The 19,444-nt window shown below is 51.2% G+C and overlaps 2 protein-coding genes across 8 annotated transcripts in view; both read right to left on the minus strand.

Moving 5' to 3' along the window:
• The window catches only part of XXYLT1 (xyloside xylosyltransferase 1), a 37,610-nt gene extending 23,114 nt beyond the window's left edge, over positions 1 to 14,496 (minus strand). The window contains exons 1-2 of one of the 2 annotated variants that reach the window (XM_027685973.1): positions 14,259 to 14,496; positions 8,710 to 8,857 (exon numbers count right to left, since the gene is read on the minus strand). In XM_027685973.1, coding sequence (XP_027541774.1) covers positions 8,710 to 8,857; positions 14,259 to 14,444 — 334 coding nt within the window. In that variant the 5' untranslated portion in view covers positions 14,445 to 14,496. Of the gene's footprint in view, positions 1 to 8,709; positions 8,858 to 9,296; positions 9,490 to 14,258 lie in introns of those variants that run through there. The other variant, XM_027685974.1, reaches the window with a different exon arrangement.
• A 306-nt stretch (positions 14,497 to 14,802) lies between these two features.
• Positions 14,803 to 19,444, minus strand: part of ACAP2 (ArfGAP with coiled-coil, ankyrin repeat and PH domains 2) — a 64,237-nt gene continuing 59,595 nt past the window's right edge. For all 6 annotated transcript variants that reach the window (XM_027685970.1, XM_027685967.1, XM_027685971.1 and 3 more), the window contains one exon: positions 14,803 to 19,299. In XM_027685970.1, coding sequence (XP_027541771.1) covers positions 19,196 to 19,299 — 104 coding nt within the window. In that variant the 3' untranslated portion in view covers positions 14,803 to 19,195. The remainder of the gene's footprint in view (positions 19,300 to 19,444) is intronic.

Here is a 19,444-nt window from a genome sequence, read left to right on the forward strand (position 1 = left end):
CCCCTCTATCCTACAGGAGACAGCAGGGGGGGGGTGGCTGGGCAATGGCCTGGAGAGGGCAGGGTGATGGGCAGGGAGAGAGAGCTGCTGGAGGCAGAGCAGCTCAGAGACCCTTCTGCTGGGCTGCAACATGGGTGACACATTGCAGCCAAGGGACAGGAGTGTCCCCTGCTGGCTGCAGCTCTGGGTGTTGCAGGACTGCAGTGGGGTCTGGGGAAGGGCCAGGGGGTAGTGGTGCATTTTGCCACTTGACTTGGACCATCAGAAGGAAGAGGGCCAGGTGGCCCAGGCTCTTTGAGTTGGGGTCAGAGGGGCTGGAGGTCTCAGGTCTGCTGGTCTGCAAACACTGGGCACACCTGGACAGCTTCCCCTCCACCTCTCTGCACTGCTTTGAGCTTGGCTCTGACTACCAACGTTTTTCTTTAAGTCAGAAGGTTTTTTAGCTGTCCCCACCATGACAGGGCAAGATCCCAAGGATGGAAGGAGCTGTGAAGGACCAGCAGTGACTTTCAGACAACTGCCCTGGTCAATAAACCTCCTGGAGCAGGGCAGCAGCAGCCCCCGCTCCAGCGGGCAGCGTTCCTGCCAGCAGCAACACACAGACCCACAGAGCTGCCCGTGCTGGCTGTGAAACCAGGATCCTCCGCCCTCGCTGGCTCAGGGAGACGCGTGGCCAAGACAAACTCCACTCCCACGGCCAGCACCAAGGCCAGGCATGGGCACAGAGTGGGTCATAGGTTCTGGAGGGGCCCTGTGCAACCCAGAGGGTGCTGCCCAGCAGGAGCCTGCTGCCCCTGAATGCCTCAGCTGCTGCAGGGAGCAGGGCATGAGCACAGCTGCAGTGCCAGGCAGTGATGCCAGTGCCTCAACAATCCCAGTGTGGAAACACACAGTTTATTTACACAAACATACTGGGATCTCCATCCTGCCCTTCATTAGAGGCTCCCTGGGTTTGGCTCACTGCCCCCCCACTGCCAGCTGCCCCTGGCTGCTCTCCCTCCTGCTGTCAGCAGGGCTGTGAGCAGCTTCCTCTCTGGGTGTGTGCTGCCCTGGCCAGGCCATGTTTTCTCCACAGACAGACTCCCCCTCTGCTTCCAGGATTAATCACTGCTGCCCGTGCAGCTGACCCTGGCAGCACCAGAGAGCCTCGCCCAGGGGAAGCAGCCGAGGCAGGGGCACCCCTGCAGGTGTGCAAGCACAGCACACACCCCGGAGCTTGCTGCCCGCATGCTGGCAACTGGGGGCCTCCAGTCCCCCTTCTCAGGACCTGGTGCTGCTCCAGAGACCACCCTCCCAAGAGAAGACAACCCTACAAAGCCCTGCACCAGCAGAGCTTGCTTGCCAATGTGCAATGCAGCTTACCTTGCCCGCCTGAACACAGGTCCTCACCTCTGCCATGCAGCCAAGGGTCTCCTCTGCTACTTGGGGCAGCCCAGCAGCCCCCTTCCCGTCAAACTGCCTCCCTTCCCTACACACAGGGCACCAGGGGAGGGCAGGAGGTGAAGGGGGATGTGCCTTCTGCCGCTAACATGCCCCTGGCACTAACCAGATTTCTGCAGCACTGATTAGGTGCCCAGTAGAGCAGAGCAGTGGCTGCAGCACAGCAGCTAATCAGCCTATCAGCTAATTAAAAAATTAGGCTGCCTGCCAGAGATAGATGACAAATCATTGCTACCACCCATGCAGAGCAGGCACCTGGGTGAGCTCAGGGTTCTGGAGCAGCAGCAATGTCTCCAGGTACTGATGGTGGCATCGCTCTGATCGCCTTGCTCCACACCCCACAACTGTCTCTGAAGGGATGGGGAAGACTCAGCAGGAGATGAATGTGTTTTGTTCCAGGAAATTAATTTTTCCTGTGCATCCAAGTGTCTTCTTGTAATCCATCAGGGTCTGAGGGACTAATATTTAGCGGTGCTCAACACTTTGGCTCTTAACTGGACTCCAAGGCAGCAACATTGCTGAGCATGTGACAGCTTTCAGGATGGAGCTGGAAATGCTGCTTGCTGTGTGTTTAATATATGGTGCTGCTGGGGCAGGAGTATGAAGACACTTCTTGGAGCTGGAGGAAGAGCAGCAGGAAACCTTTTAATCAGACAAAATAAGATTTGATTCCAGGTTGCTATAAATTACAAAAATGGTGTGGATGGAAAGCTGTGAAGTAACAAGCAGGTAAGATGGAAAAGGAAACTAAAAGAGATACAGGATAATAAATTTTCTGTGCTCATGTCGTGTTTAAGTGCATACACTGGGGGAAGGGGCTGCAGGCAGATTTTGTACTTGTTTCTTCCTGCTAAGCTCTAATGAGCCATGGCAGAGCAGGGAGAGAGGCTGTGGGGAAGAGCAGTCCCAGCATCAATGCTGGGTGACCCCCAGCACCTTCCAACCCTTTGGGGATGGGGCAGCTGGTCTGGCTGGGGACAGAGGAGGGCAGCACCCACCCACAGCACCGGGTGATGAGACCCTGGTGCTCCATGGGGAGGGGGGAAACAGCCACACACGCCTGCCCTGGCCTGACAGATCTAGGACATCCAAAAATAATCGATGGTGGCACCGCAGCAAGGGGCAGCCAGTGGAAATGATGAGAAGTGACACTACCCCCAGGGGCTGCAGGTCGTGCTGGCCCCCAGAGGCAGCAGTGCTGCAGGGAAGGAGTCTCCACCGTGACGCAGAACCCAGGGGGCTTCCAGGCACCTGCTGAGCAGCATCTGCATCCCCCTCATCACAGCAGCCCTTCCTGACACCTCCACAGCAGCAGGGCTGGGGCCAAGGGGCTCTCCTGCCAGGAGAGGCACATCTCACAGGCAGCCAGACCGGGTTAGCAGCTCACCTCAGCAGGTGAGGACCCCCCTACAAGCCCAAAGCCTATGGTGGTTACCTGGGGTGGGCTTATTCAGAGGTCTGCTGTTGCCTGCTCCCAAAAAGTATCACAAAAACAATCCCCTTGGCATAACAGGCTCACCCCAGCAAGGAACAATGGCTGGCACCACTCTCCCTATTACTCACAAATTGATCACTTGAGCCTCTTCCCATCACAGCATTTGACATAAGTGTGTGCAGCCTGGAGACAGGCTGGGAAAGGAATCTGGATGTTTTTCACGTGGTTGCAGCATGAAGCAGGGAGGGAGGTTATGAGAGCACACCAGAAACCATTAACACTTCCTCCATCCCTGTAAAGATGGAAATATTTTTGCCAGAAAATAAACCCTTCAGCTACTGCAGCATCCCATGGGAACTGTGGCTTGGGAGCATGTGGCTTGGCTCTGGGGCCGTCTCCCACGACTCCAGTTTTCTGTGCCTCTTCACAACATCTCCCTTTTGGTAACGCACAGTCAGGCCTGGAACATCTGGGACAAGGACAGTCTCCTCCCAGTGCTCTCCCAACCACTGCATCTCTGTGTACCCCAGTGTGGTGGGGCTCAGCAGTGCTGGCAGTGCTCAGCCAGCAGGAAAGGATCAGGAGTGACACACTCTCAAAACGCTCACTTACTACAGTGTAATTTGCTGAGTTTTGTGGGCAGCTGCCCCGTGCACCAGGAATTGCTTCGCAGGAGGAAGAAGAGGGAGTGGTGCCTCCCCATCTCCTGCTGCCAGGCTCCATCTCAGAGACCTCTGATGCACTGTGTGACACGGGGTCTGTGCACTGTAACTCTCTGCACAGGGGTGCCGCTGAGGGGAAACATCAGGTGCAGGGACCTGGTACCCCGTGGGCAAACAGAGTCTGACCTGGGCAACCCTGCACTATGGAACCTCACGCACACACCCCTGCAAACACAACGGACAATGTCTTCAGGACGCTGCCTGCCAGCTTTTCCAGAAGCACACTAGCAGAAGACAGTTATTTGTCAAGGTGTTATTCCAGTAAACAGACTGTTTTCCTGACACCTCTCTGCTTAACCCCATCCCCCAGCTCCCAGGCTCTCCACGTTCACAGCCAGCAGCAGGAGTGCTTGGCCTCAGCACAGGCAAGGTACCCTGAGAAAGCAGAGCACAGCTCAGCGCCTGCTCCAACACGTCTCCTCCCTGCCCTTTGCCCTCCCTCCCGCTCTGCTCGGTGGGAAAGGCGTAAGCTGATGCTCACAGAGGCCACTGTCTCCAGGCCGGTACTCCCAGAGCAGACAAAGGCTGATATCAGTTTCATGGGAGACCAAGCTGGAGCCAGCAGCTGGATCCTGCTGCAAGCAGCACCAAGCCCCAAGCGGCCTGGGGCTCGGTCATTAGCAAGCAGTTTGAACAAACATCATTATAATTTGGTCTATGCTTAACAATGAGTACAGCTGTTGACAATGAGCTGGAGAAAAGGTCCAGTTCAGAGCCTGAGGCCAGGCAGACCACTGGACCTCCCATTGATCCCGGTGTGTCACAGACATTAAATCTGGACAGCAGCTATGAAGCCAAAGGCACAGCTCCCTGCTGGCAGCCACTTCCCTGGACATGGTGCTGCTTATTCACCCACACCAGCCATCTGTGCTTCCCCCCACCACACACAGCCGTGTCCCCCCAACATGCTCCTGCAGCTTGCAGCTCATGGAGACCCTGAGGCTTGCTGTCCATCAGACAGCAGCTTGCCATGATGTCCTCATCCTTCAGGAAATCCAGCACCTACAATATCCTGCAGTGAGGCGCTCCACAGATCACTGCACTCTGTTTTAAACCCACTTCTTGCCAACTTTGATGCTCCCCAGTTCTTGTACAAACATCTGCCTCACATGGCTTGTGGCTTCATGGGCCACATCGTAACTCCCTTGGCCAGGCACCCTCCCAGATTGGAGGGTCCCAGTCAAACAGGCTTGTCCCTTACAGAAGCCACTGCCCTTCTCTAAATCTATTCCATTTTCTTTTTCCAGCAGACCATGTCAATATGCCATAAATTTCAGCAATACACAGTCATCAGTCCCACTCTTCTCTTTCCTCGTAGCTCCACATCTTTGTTTAGTCACACAGAAACTTACCCACTTCTCCCACTGCTGCTTAGTCCTCCTATAAGCCACAAACCTTACCAAATGCACCTGCAGACCAAGCTCCTGAATTTTCAGGCAGCAAGTCCCCAAGTGCCTCTACAGCACATGGAAGATGCAGCGTGCTGCATGAGGACAGGACAGCCCAGGGGCCCTTTGCAGCTTGTGCTCATCTTCCCACCCTTGGTCACAGCTTCTGCCTTCAGGCTGGGTTGGATAGTGAGAAACCCTGAGAACTCAGCAGGGGACAAGGAGGCCACGTTTAGAGATGATGCTACTCCCCATGAAGTGAGCCAGCTGTTTGTACTGCCAGGAAACCCTGCTGCCTCCAATTTGTCAAATACCATCTTCAGTCAAGTTGTGCTAAATACCCTCACTCTGCATGAGGCACAATACCTTCAGCCAGGTCTCAGAGCCTCCCCTGATCTAATGGACTCCACTCCTCTGTCCAAGTTGGCAGAGAGAAGCCACAAAGCTGCTTCTCCATCATATCTCATTTTCCCTCTGCTCCTTCTCTTCTCCCACAGGGTCATCCTGCTGCAGCACAGTCAGCAAAACCAATGGAGTCAAACACCAAACAGCAGTTTTCAAAGCTCTGCCCAAGCTTCTGGATGCTGACATCTCTCCCTTGGCCTACCAGCTGATGAGGGTAACCACTTGCTAAATTAATTCTTTCTGAAACAAGGACGGGGGCCAAGAATTCCCTGGGAAGGCCCCAGCTGCCCTTCTGTCACCTCAACTCCTCCTCCCCTTGCCTGCGCCACCAGGAAGGTGATAAAAGCTTGCTGGGTCCTCTGAAGTTATACAACTGAAATGACAAGTGATTGGAGTGACTGAAGCCAAGTGGGAATGTTCCCTCTGGATGGGCTTACTGAAAAGGAAAATGAAAAGGTCTGCATCCTTGTTCTCCCTCCCCCTTGCCTTGCTCCACAAGTCTCAAGACCATTTCATGCTGGCATTGTCCTCATCCTGGCAGGTCCTCCTACACCTGAACCTGCTCATCCTCACTCTGTGTAACCTTCTCATCACTTCTCCCTTGCAGAACCATTGTGATGGATCAAGCCCTGCTCCAGCTTCCCAGGCCTGGCCACAGCACATTAAAACAGGATTTATGAGCCTTGAGCACAGACAAGAGTTATGCAGTCTGCACTTCTGTGTGCTGCATACCAAGTCCCCAGCTGGTTTAAATCAGATTAACTCCACTGATGTAAGACATTTAAGGCAAGAGTGTTCCATGATTTACACCAGCTAAGAAGCTGTTATATTAAAACTTGGCAACTGCAGGTTTTAGATCTCGAAGTTTTTTGGGCAAGGATCCCAAGCAACAGTGAACGAGCAGCTGAGTGGCAAACCCCATTTATCCTCAGTGCAATGTGCATGCAGCCAGCATGTGTTCCACAAAAGTCCTTAAAGAAAAAAAATAGCCCTGGTGTTCAGTTTTCAGTGCCATTGGCCCACAATGTGCCCTATCACAACCCAAAGGCTCCAAACAAATCACTAAGTCATGATAGCATGGAAATGCTTCCCTTCTAAAAATGATAAATTTGGAAAACTAAAGCCAGGCGACTTTAATGCAAAGGCTGCTGGCTGCTGAAAAAAAAACACAGACTCATTAATGCAAATGCAAACAAACACACAAGAGAGTTTAATATTCAGATTAGGGCCTTCATTTCTGCTGGAGGATGCTCAAGCTTCCAATCAAATCTGTCTTCCACAAAAAACCAGTGCTAATGCTATGGAGCCAGATGTGCTTGCAGAGGTGCAGAAAAAGACACATCATTCAGAGCAGGAGAAATGCACCAAGGAAAATGTAGATACTGCCTCAAAAGGGAGGCTTGGTCCTTTCTCTTCCAACTTAGCAAAGTGGCTTCTCGAGATCAGTAGATCCTGGCTTGTCAGAGCCAGGAGAGCAGCAGGAGCCCAGTGCCATTCCCACACCACCCACAAGCCTGTGAGTGGGCAGCAGAGCTGCAGCCTTCCCTGCTGCCTCCAACCCAGTGCTGGCTGCACAGGGAAAGGGCCAGGGAGCCGGGCCAGCCCCATAAATCACCAGGCACCCAGCACAGTAAATCTGACCTCCCTTGCAAGGGAAATATAAATCAGCTTTACTAGCAGCTTCTGAAACAAAAACTAAGATCATGAAACTGTAAAAATACCTCTTTAAACATCCTGTGCCCCGAACAGACCACTGAAAGCCCAGTCAGGATGAGGGAGAGCAAATAGAGTCGGGTTGATGAACTGAGAAAAGGCATTTCAGACCGAGCAGCTTCTTGCTGGCAGGCAGCACGACATGGATATCTTTAGCACACAGTAAAGACAGAGCAGGGAATCGGGAGGAGTGAATTAGCCAGCGTTAATACCATCATTTGTATGCAGTGTACTTCAAAGCCCTCGCAGTGCAGACAGCACCAGACACACAAAAAACCACCCAAGTCTGATGGAGAGTGAAGTACAGCACATTTGCTGGAGCTCACAGAGTAATGATCAGCGGGGGCTGGATGGGACCCTCAGGGTCACCACTGCCCCACTGTTTAATGAGCTAGTGTGGGATTGCCATGCCAGGAGGACAGGGGCAAGTCCACAAAGGACAGAGGAAGCCTCATGAAGCAGTGCAGAGGTAGGAGCTACTGGGTAGAACCAAACTGAGCAGGATTCAGCAGGGGCACAGGGGAGTTATATCTGCTCACATCTCAGCAAGAGTGCACCTTAAACCCATGGTAGGAAGTCTGCAGGGAACATTATGGCTGGGCAGAGGCTCCAGATGCCAAGGAAGCTGCTGGTGTCAGCAGTGCTAGCCACAGGAACAGCCATTTCAGCAACACACATGTGGGAATTGGCCATCACCACAGGACACCCACAAACAACTTGGAGAGGCTGGTCACCTCCTCCTGGGGCAGGTGTACAGCCAGGCAGGATCCTGGGGTCCTTGCCACCACTGCCACAGCCCAGGCAGGACATGTAGCCAGCCCAGAAGGGGATGCTGCCATCACTGGTGTGTCAGGCCAGCGAGGCAGCCGACAGGGAGAGCCCAGGGACCAGCACTGGGAATGGACCGGCAGGGCTGCTGGAGTTCCACTGGAGGGGTTTGGAGCCCCAGGATGCAACACCCTCCTTGTGTAACCAGTCAAAGGCTAGACAGCATGCTGGTCCCAGGAGAGCCAACTGTGTGCAGTCAGGGAAGCAAAACATGGCATCAGCTGACCCAAGCCCCTTCTGCCAGCTGCCTTGTTTTCCTGCAGATTTATTGTTGTTCCCACAGTCAATAACAGCAGAGCAAAGGCACAATAAGGAAACTGAAGTGATCAGTGGCTGCTAATCAGCAAAGCTTTCCAAGAGCTCCCTGAAGCCCAGAGGAAAGGCTCAACAACCGCCCAGTGCCGATGCTCTGGAGTGCGTGGCTGCGCCACGGGCACACAGCACCTCTTCCTGCTGGCACCCCATGGGTGAGGGGCTGTAAACACACACAGGGCACACACGTTTGCTCCTGTCTCACCTCTCCTACCATCTCAGGGCATGAGGGCATGGCCAGCTGCCATATGACACACAGAACCTCCTGTCACTCACCCCAGTGAAGACCTGGATGTGGGCGGTCTTGGACTGATGGGTACATCACTCTGCAGGAAGGAGTAGAATCCCAGGAGCCCATCCCAGAAGTTTATTGACTTTCTTTGCATTTCAAATAGTATTGGATAACATCTCTGTGCAGAAGAAAAAGAGAGCCTGTGTTGCTGGAGGCGGCTCAGCAGAGCCTTACCTTTGGGCATGATGCGATGCATTGCAACCGACAGGAAGAAGATGGAGTCGCTGTAGTAGGTCCCTGATCCAGCGCTGAAGTGTTTCTGCATGGCTTCAACGATGGGAAACAGCTTTTCTGTCAGCTCATTCACATCATGGACTATTACCTGGGAGAGACACCAGAAACACCACTCAGCCACTGCCTCTGGGGACTGGCCCAGCTCCAGCAGCCTTTGCTCAGCCCACACCAGCACGGGGCAAGGGGGTAGGTTGTTAAAGCACAAATCATGCTGGTGGCATTGCAGCCGCACAAAGGGGCCTGGCTGCACCGGCCCTCCTATGTTCCCTTGCCACAGGAGCCAGTCATGTGTGGCAGGGAAAGGAGGGAAGGACTTTTACAGCCATTTCATAACTGTTAGATGGGCAGAGACTCGAATCCACTCACACAGCCATGTGTGTTCCATGTTTTGTGGTTTTTTCCTAGTCTGTTCCCACTGCCTGATGCAACCACATATCTGGTGTCCCATATGGAGTCCATCAGAAGAGGTGACAGTTTGCTCCAGGCTCTGGCATCATGACGTTTAGAGGTCAGACCACGTCACTTACCCCAAGGACCAAGGCTTGCTCCCTGCTACGGAGGCAGGCTGTGACAGGGCCAGGATGCAGCCCGGATTTCCTGAACCTCAGCCCAGCATGGAGGCAATCTCTGCAGCACATCCCACTAGGGCTGCAGGGGAGAAAGGAGGACGGGCTGCAGCACGCCGATGAAAATTCAAACATCAGGAGTTACAGCAGAGCTGAGTAACTGCTCTACGTGGATCTCAGCCCACTTGTGCTGGAGCCAGCACTGCTCTGCACCCCTCAGCCCTGTGGGAGCCCATGCACCAGCACGGGCCCTGACACGCCTGCGCCGGATCGTGGCTATGGCCCAGAAACAGGAGCAACCCCAAATGCACCTTGTCAGCTACTGAAACTGTACAGGCTTAGAATTTTTTTTGGTCAAAGTCTGATGAACAGGAACTTTCATGCAGCTCATTACACCCACAGAAAGATACAGGTCACTGAATCACACAAGATAATGAGAGGGATTTTTGGGATAATTAAGAGAGACGAGGGACATGACCCCGGTGCAGATAAGGGGGAGTGCAGGAAGTGTGGAGACTTGAGGTTGTGCTGCCTTCTTCAGGCCAGGGAAAACAGGAAGAGCCTCACTGGAACTGAAGGCCAGCAGGAACATAACTTTGCAGCAATACTCGAATTTTGGACAGGGTAGCCTATACCTCTTGTTTGAGGGATACCAGGACACTTCCCCAAGCTGGCCCTGCCTTCAGCAGGGAGCTCAGCCTACAATCTTTGTACATCCCTTCCAAACTAAACCATTCCAATGGCTCTACAGTTTCAATTCTTTTCCTTACTAAAACTTCATCTCCTTAAGAACAAGGGGAACATGTAGGAGAGAGAATTTTCTTTTTTTTTTAAATTAAAAATACCCATAAACCAAACCAAGTGCTTCAGAGGAGAAGGCAACTCTGGAGCCTGTGCTGGTGCAATGACCATCCCCTCTGGGGTTCACAGGGGGTTGCTTTGATGCCCAGTGAGGCTGGCACAGAGGCAGTGAGCAATGTGGAGCTTCCTCCTTCCACAGCTTCTTGCAGAACACGTCACCCCAAAGTGCTCTCACAGCAGAGAAGAGCAGAGCTCGCTGGGGTGCTGCTCGTGGGACCCGCAGTACACTGAACAAGGTGATGGGGCCGCCCTGGCACTGGCCATGACCGCTGAGCCCACAGCAGGGTCTTGCTGGAGGACAGGCACAGCTGAGTCCCCAGCCCTGGGAAGGGCACCCTAAACACCCACCCTTGGGCACTGGCCCTTGCCATCAGCAAGAGAGCCCTCACACAGGCTCCGTGGCCAGCGTGTCCCTCAGCGGGGTGGCCCCGCTCCGGGCTCGGGGCCAAGCGCCTGCAGCAGAACGGCAGGAAAAACACAGAACAACGTGTACCAGGAAAAGTGCATTGGGAGAGCTCACCAGCAGCCACACTTGGCTTTGGATAGCACGGCATATTCCCCAAGACACTGCAGGGGAGGAAGCTCTGTTCCCGGTAACATTACACAGCACCTCGCCCAGCCCTGCCGGCTGTGCCATCGCGGTGAGCGCCGGTTGGAGAGTGGCACAGCTGTGGGGAGCAGAACAGCACCAAGTGCTGCTGCCAGCAGCCATCCCAGGTGACCAAACAAGCAAACCACAATTACTCTTCACATGCAAAGGCACCGACAGCCTGTGCATGGAGCAGAGCACCACCAGCACCACCCCACCACGGGGATGTGCAATGCTCTCCTCCTGGCCCAGCTTGAGTGGGGCAGCTTCAGGGTCTGGCTGGATTGGAGAAGCATGAAGGAGAAATACAGCACCTGTAACCACCCTTCTGCATCCAGCAAAGGCAGCCTGAAGTCTGTATAGCATGTAGGAAAGGTGGGGGGAGGGAAAGCCAAACCCAATTCCAGGCACCTCCAAAGAAAGCAGAGTGCCAAGCATCACTGTACAAAAATTATGGGAGAAATACTTCTGAAACTCCAGACACAGTATCATCTGCCTTCTCTCTCCTGCCAAAGAAAACAGGAAAACCTGTCTTTTGCCCACCCTCTGGTTAGGTACTTCTGCAAAGCAAACTCCTGAGCAGCTGAACTGTCCTCCCACAGTCACAGGTCAGGCAGCCTCTCTGGGACCACAAGGGCTTCTCCTCTCCTCACTGCTCACTTTAGCACAGCTAGTTGATCTGCTGCTAATTTTGTACTTCGTTATTTATTTGTGTAACAGCTTTTAGTAAATCCCTGTAGCTAAATCTGGCCATGTTTGCTGAGGACACTAAGAAAAGTTCTAGGGGTTTCCTGTGCAAGCACAATTTTATAAACACAAGTCCTGCACTGATAAAAGACCCTTTCTACTGATTCGCTAGGAAAAAACCAACCCTCATTTCTTTTCCTTTTAACTATCCCTCCTTCCCATGTCGGGTATTCTCACAGCTCTCCACAAACACGGAGCGATGGCAGCCGAGTTACATTCACTCCCAATAGGATCCGAACAGGGGACTGGGATGAGCAGCGATCCGAGCACACGGTTCGCGTTACTCTGGCAGGGAAATGGAATCAATAAGCGATAGGAACCGCACAAGGAGTGTGAGCACACAGGCTGGAGTGGCAGAACACGGGGCGAGCCAGGGCTCTGTAAGCACAGTGCCGACCGCCGAGGCTGGCCCGGGATCACTGCCGGGCACTTCCCGCTGGCCGGGAAGCGGGACAGGCTGCGGAGATCACCCTGCGACCCGCGGGCGGGCCGCGCTTTCTGGGACTGCGGACATAAAGCCCTGGTAAAAGCCCACAGAGGCTCGGCAAGCCGGGGCCGGGAGGCCGAGGCACGGGCAGGACGGCGCTTCCCGGCCCTTCCCCTCCGCCCCGCGGCCGCACACGCGGAGCTCGGGCTCCCTCTGCCGCCGCCGCACGGCTGCGCTCCCGGCGCCACATCTGGGACACATCTGCACATCCCTGCGGGATGGGTGACACAACGTCACGCCCGCCCACGCCCGGACAGCCCTGCCCTGCCGGGAGGATCCTATCCCTGAGCTGCTCCCACCGCCCCTCTGCCCTCACCCTCCACGCTGATCCCAGACTGCTGCCGGCTGCTCCGGTCTCCAGGAGACTCTCAAAGTTCCTGAATCTGCCTAGGGAGAGACAAGAGCTGCCCACAACCTTCCCCACGGGTTAGGAACCTTCCCCATGGGTTGGGATCCATGTCTGACTCTGGGCTTCACTCTAACAGAGGAGCCAACTGATCCCAGCTCCGCTAGAATGGGAGGGCAAGGGAAGCTCCAAAAGCAGGGCATGAATCACTTCCTCATGAAGAATAAAAGTAAAGTTCAGAGGTTTTATCAGTCCTGCCTCAGCAGTTCCAGCTGTCCCCTGAGCACATTATCAAACCTCATCTCTGGGCCTGATCTAGGAAAATAGTGTAAGAACCAGGAGAATGTTCCGGAGATAACAGGAGAAGCAGGGAGGGAGGTGGTTTACTGCTGGGGCTGAGTGTCAGGATCAATCACCTTCAACATTTTAGCAGCAGCACCAAAGGTCCAAGCCAGGGAGATGTTTTCTGCTGGTAAAGAGGAGGAATGAAGTAGGCTACAGCAAGATTAAAGCAGTGCTGTCACCTGCTGGCATTCCAGAGACTGGCACAGGGATTAGGGGCAAGGCTGTAGGCTTGAGAAGCAGGAACGGTCTTTGCTCTGTACTGGGAACTCCACCTAAAAGCAGAGAAGTTGACAGATCCAAACTGTACTGTCACTGGCTAGCCAATGGAAACCAGGATACATCAGGCTCTGCAGGAGAGAGGGAAGAAGCTGACTGAGTAGATCCCAGTGAGATCTCACCCAAGTCCTCCAGATCATTGTGCCTGCTTACACCCAAGAGATCAGTTCTGATGTACAACCTACTCACTGAGCCATGAGCCAGGTTTGCCTGTGAGTCCACAGGCACCTACAGAGGCCCATCTGTAACAGACACATCACTGCATACCCTCACCTCCAACTCCCAGCCTGTGTTGCCCTGGAGAAGCAAGACCAGCAAGGCTGCCCACAGAGAAGTTTCTTTCCCAGAAGAGCAGATGGCATAAGGCAGCCACACACACAGAAGGGGTTATGGCAAAGGTGATGCACACCATGGTGGCCCCAGGGGTCCTCCCACTGCAGGGGACATAATATCACAAACCTGAGCTGGGCTGTTGCACCACATCAGCACTGCACCATCGTGGGGCAGTCAGTCCATCCTGCTGTGGCACACAGGAATCCTCCTCAGGTACTGTGCACCCCCTGCACAGAGCTGAGCACTGACGGCATGGGGTGGGTCACCCACCACGGGTACGTGACCTGAGTGTCAGCACTAGGAAAGGGCTTGTTTAAACAAAACAAGAGGTGGGATTATTTACCAGAAAAGTGTCTCTATGAACAACGTTAAGGTTACATGTCTGCTTACATCACAGCAGAGTTCAGCTAATACTAAATAACAGAAAGATGAGCTATAAAAAGTAACAGCAGGACTAGAGGACACTTCCAAGCAATGCTCTCTGCAGCAGCACCTCAGGACAGGGGGGGTCAAGTTACCTGGAGTCTCTGAACTTAACACCTTTACAGTTTTCAGATACCTGTCTGATGCGAAGGAAAGTCTGACTTTGCATGGACTGCACTAGCTATGTTTTTGGGAGGCAGGACGAACATTCTAACGTGGATGCACTCCTACCCCCTCTATTCCCGTTCTCAAGAGCCACCAGCAACAGGCCAACAACAGCCTCTTCTGATCCTGCAGGTCCTGCAGGACGCTCAGGAAGCCACTGACTCAGGAGCACACGTGGTACTTGTGTTGAAATGCTGAACCAGGAGTTTCTTCCCGGTGGACTGCTGTTCCCAGTGTCCCGCAGGAAGATCACAAAGATCACACAGGACACCCGAGCGCGTCCCCAGAGCGCCCCCCGCAGCGGGCAGAGCCCCGCTCGCTCCCGGCCCGCCCCGCTCGGCCCCCGCGCACCTGGTGGCGGAAGGCGGCTCCGCGCAGCAGGTCCCGCAGCAGCCCCAGGCCGATGTCCCGGCTGGCGCCGTCGGTGACGAGGTGGAGGTGCAGCGTGTCGGCGGGGCCCAGCCGGCCGTGCCGCAGCAGCGAGCGCAGCGCCGCCTGCGCCTTGTCGCGGAGCGCGGGGCCCGCCTTGGTGAACATGAGCAGGAGGTGCAGCCCGCGGGCCCCGGCGCGGGCGGGCGCGGACGGCGTGGCCCGCAGGCGGCGGGTGGCGCTGGAGAAGGTCTCGCCGCCGCCGCCCAGGTAGTAGAAGGCGCAGACGGCCACGGCCGCGGCCGCCGCCAGGGCCGCGGGCTGCGGGCACCGCGCCCATCCCCGCCGCGCCGGGCCCCGCTGAGCCGCCATCGCGGGGGCGGCACCGCCCCGGGACCCGCCCCCCGCCCGCCCCGAGGGAGGCGCTGGGCAGTGACAGCTTTAATGAGGCCGCCCCTTTACAACGACAAACCACGTTCAAGTTTGCGATACAAAGTCTACAGCCGTACACAACGCGAGTCTGTACAGTTACAGCTTAAAAGGGGAAGGTTTTTTTTACATTTTACTGCTGGAATGCTTAAAAAAACCACCAAGTACAGAGGAACGCGTGGATAGAGAAATAAAAGTTCATTATTTCAGACGGAGTAACCTCTCTGCTTGAGGAAAAGATGATTTCTTGGCGATTTCTGTCGAAACATGGAAATTCTGGGATCCTAACAGAAAAGTGAGTGGAATTTTTCCTTCTCTGTCATCTCCTTCCATGGGAAGAGAAACAAGAAAATACCGCATGCAGAAAGATAAAGCAAGCATATGAAAGGGAATATACCAAAGTGGTACACTCATGCTTTTCCCCAGTACTGCCTTTCCAGAGTTGTCCCTGTTTTAAAACTGTGCCTCCGTGCAAGCACAACAGCAAGGCATGTCGGCTGTCAGGATGCACAAAGCAGTGGCATAAACTGTAACTTGGGAAAAAGTGTCCATGGTGAATGGGCTGAGGTTGTAGTCTGCAAAACTGATTCTCAAAATACTTTGTGTATTAAACAATCAGAATTATCAGCTCAGTCCTTGTGACACTGTAAAAATATCACGTCCTTGGTACTTACACATGATTTGCAGTATCAAAGGGTCCTTTCATAGTCACTATGTCATTTGAGATTCTCATGATGAAGAAGCAGAGGTAACATCCACACTTTAAAACAGACAGCTACAGAGAAGCACCGAAGTCCTGGAAACATCACATCAATGCTCTGCTTATTCTAGTTCTCACCTTTTTTTCTTTAGTGCTACAAAGCTTTTGCTCTATCCAGGAGAACTAAGAATCTGGACAACACGTATGTACTGATGTCATACTGCAAAACAGGAGAAACTTCCTCTCATACAGGGATTTGCTGACAGCAGTTGGAAGGTCTGGTTGCATTTTCTAAAACTATTTCAGCTCAGTATACAAACAGGTGAAATATGAAACCCCATGGAGTGAAAAATGCAGTATTAATACAGCATCCTTTAAAACACTAACAATTAGAAGCCACAAATGGTACAATCCAGAGCCCCCCGAAATCAGTGGAAAGACTGCCACTAATTTCAGTGATTTCCTGGATTAGGTCTTAATTGGCAAGGAGTCTGAAGCCTGCTAGGTGCTTATGAGCACCTGGAACATGTGTTCATCACACTGCAACATGGGCTGCTTGTGAAGGCAAAGAAACACCTCTGCCTTCACCCAAATTCATGGGAACAAATTCCAGCTGACATAACTCAGTGACAAATTTCTGAATTATCATACTGAATTATAAGTTTTTATGCACTGAACTGACATTAACATAAAACATGAAACCTTATGAACAGTCAAAACAATTGAGACACTAAGGACACACCCAGACTATTTAAACCAACATGCAATGGACATAAGTTACATCTCTGAAATCAAGCTGCATTAGAATATATGTTGAGCTCCTCAACATTTGTCCTTCCAAGAGACTCTTGGAACGTGTGTCTATAAATAGGAAAACTATTACACTATCTTTCAATGGGCCATCTAGTATATTACTAAAAATCCATGTGAAAGCTGATTTTTAAATGCGTTAGGAATCTACTGCTTTGTCCCTCACCGATTAAAGCCCACTATATTTCATACCCACATGGAAACATGAACTGGAATTGAAGCTTTCCATTGCCTGGTACAGACTACAAGATGTTAACCCACAATGGAACCTTACTGTTTACTATTCTAGTTGTACTCAGATTCATTTTGTGATAAAAATTGAAGTTTCAAAATATTACTGAGCAGATGATTAGCACTTGAGTCAAAACCTGATATGGAATCCAGATCTTCAGAGCCCTGGTGACAATCATACGTAATTACTGAGGGCTGAATGCTGTGAGCCACTGAGGCCACGGAGCACTGAGCCTGCCAGAGCCTGGTGAGACTGCACCATCAATACATTCCATGTAACTTAATGGTGTATATTCATTTTTGCTGATGAGCAACATGTTACCACATGTATTGCACCTGACCTGGAAAAAGCTTTAACTGAATGCAGTTTATACTGGACATCCTGGCGTACCTGAAAGGACTGGGGAACGAGGCTGCAGGATGACACAGCTACTCCCTGAGCCACTGACACTCTAGCACTGCTGACAAGAGTCACACAACCTGTCAGTCAAGTATGTGATTAGTCCCTTGGCACAGACACACTGATACTGTTTCCTAGACACATGGGAGTCAGGAATGCAGCGTATGGATCTGCAGAGCTACAGGGAAGCAAGGTTTTTGTCTAGAAAAGTCATCCTGCAAAATTTTTCAGAGAGATTTTTGTGGCTAGGAAGGAAATCACCAGTGGAGATTTGAAATAAGTGTCTCAGACCTTTTTCCAGCAGCATGGACTGAGACAGCAATTATGCCATCAAGCTTTAGGCAGCTTTAGATTACAGCCAATCACACTACATACTGCCTGTCACCTGGCTGCAAAAGACAAATATTTAGAAAAACCTATGTCTAAAGTGTATATTATACAGTCATATCTTACATTGTCCCATCTGTACACTGGGAATCTTACCTTCTCTAAGATCTACTAAAACACTCACTGCTGTTAAATACTGCTGATTAGGAAGTATATTATCATTCATAGACAGCTATTTAAAAACAACTTACTAAAAATTACTGCTTACAGGTGATATCTTTAACTTTCTTATTATTCAGACTAAATGCACTCTTTAAATGGGCAGAGAGTCTGCTTTTCCTAGCATAATTAGACCACACACAAAGCAAGAACTGTAAGAACTTGTAAGATTCTTCTGCTTGGAAAAAGAATCTAGTGGACAATTCTACAACACTACTAATTTTGCAGCAATAATAATATCCAGATTTGATACATTATTATATATTTGATGCAAAATTATAAATGTTTGAAATACCTTGTTAAAATTTAATGTGCCAGAAAGTTTAAATTTACCATAGTTTAAATTTTTTTTAATCCAATTTTGCTTATCTTTGCTTGGAGAAAAGCCAATTCACTTCCTAAATACATTTAAACAGCAGGTTAGCATAATGCCACAGCTACTAGGATTATTAAAAACTCACATTGATACTATGTTACCTAAAATTTCTGCTAAAGTTGTCCACAGGGCAGACAAAGAGAGCGTAAAGAATTGCATCTGCTGGTTTGGGGCTTCAGGTGATTCCTATCTAGGTATTAAATAACCTGATATATAAGCATATATCTAGAGACACCATTTATACATGCACACCATCAGAGTGGGGCTCACTACAGAATAAAGCAAATTGTGCTGCTGCCCTCAGAACACAGCTGGAGCTGTGCTCACCCAACACTTGCCAAAAATGTGGAGTGAAATTCCTAGGTTTCCTCATGCTCACCTTAGTTTAGACAACACATACACATCATTACAGATCATATATGGGATACTGCTGCCTGATATAAAGGACTGATTGTCCTAAATTTAGGGTGGCTGCATGACATATGAGACTTTATATATTCAGCTTAGGGCTAGCAGTGAGAACAAGAAAAAGAAAAAGTAAAAAACAGCCTGTGCACGACTGTTCTACACAAACTCCATTGGCTCAGTATTTATTTTCACTTCTCAAATTTCAAGTTTTGATGTCAAAATACTACAAAAAACCCCCACATCATGTCCAGAAGGATTCAGTTTATTTTTCATGAAAGGTTCCACATGCTCAATTAGAAGGATACTTGCTGCATTAAAAGTTTAATCTAAGAGGGAAAAAAAAAGGAAATAGAGTGCTCTTAGGAGTTTGGTCCCCCAGGATATATCCCTTTGTGACTGACCTGCAGTCACCAGCATGAAGGCCAGCCTGGTGTTGGAGCTTCCACTGTGAAAGAGCTTGCAAGAGCAGGAGTTACCATGTCTGTACTAACAGCCTACCTCTAACCAGAGTCAGCACAGGCACAAGAGGATCTGTTAAGTTACAGCCCCACGAACAGAAGGACAACTCAGTATGTCATTATCTGATTTCCCTTCCAAACAGTCCCAGAAAATGCAACCCAGACCTTCTTGTCAGAGGCACATTCTTTACGGCAACAGGGAGGCAGATGACAGTGGATGATCCTGGACAGCAGAGCTGCTCTGACCATCCTGCCATGGGGAGTCTGGAACACACCCAGCTGTGCTCGGCGTACGAGCTGCAGACAAACCTCGTACTCACAACTGGTGCTATTTTTATACTGAGCTAGCAGGTATTCAGGGTTTTAAACATTTTTTCAGCTGCTGAGGTATACGTACTGTAGAACATAAAACAACTCATACATTTCCCCAGCTACCACAATCTAAAGCTACATTGGAGTGGTCATTTTATCCGAACTATCTAACAAAATGCATATAATTCATTCTGTCAAAGTAAAAAAAGACTTGTACTATAAGCATCAGGTTCTTTTCCTTCTTGACACTTAAGACTTCTGGGAATCTGACTGCTGGAAGCGGTTTAACTTCTCTGGATTATTTGTTGCCATTTGAGAAAAGTCACGAAAAATGTCCTGATAAAGTTCATCTCCTAGATAGAAAAGAAAAGGGAAACAGTATTAAACATTTGTGATAGTCAACATCACCCACCATTGCACAAATGCTCTACTGTGCAATCAATTACTGTGTAACACTTATTCATGTAAAAAGTTTGCTTAGAGATGGAATGACACTGA

This window comes from Neopelma chrysocephalum, unplaced genomic scaffold (assembly GCF_003984885.1).
Source record: "Neopelma chrysocephalum unplaced genomic scaffold, ASM398488v2 Primary Assembly neopelma1_70, whole genome shotgun sequence".
In the NCBI taxonomy this organism is placed as follows: domain Eukaryota; kingdom Metazoa; phylum Chordata; class Aves; order Passeriformes; family Pipridae; genus Neopelma; species Neopelma chrysocephalum.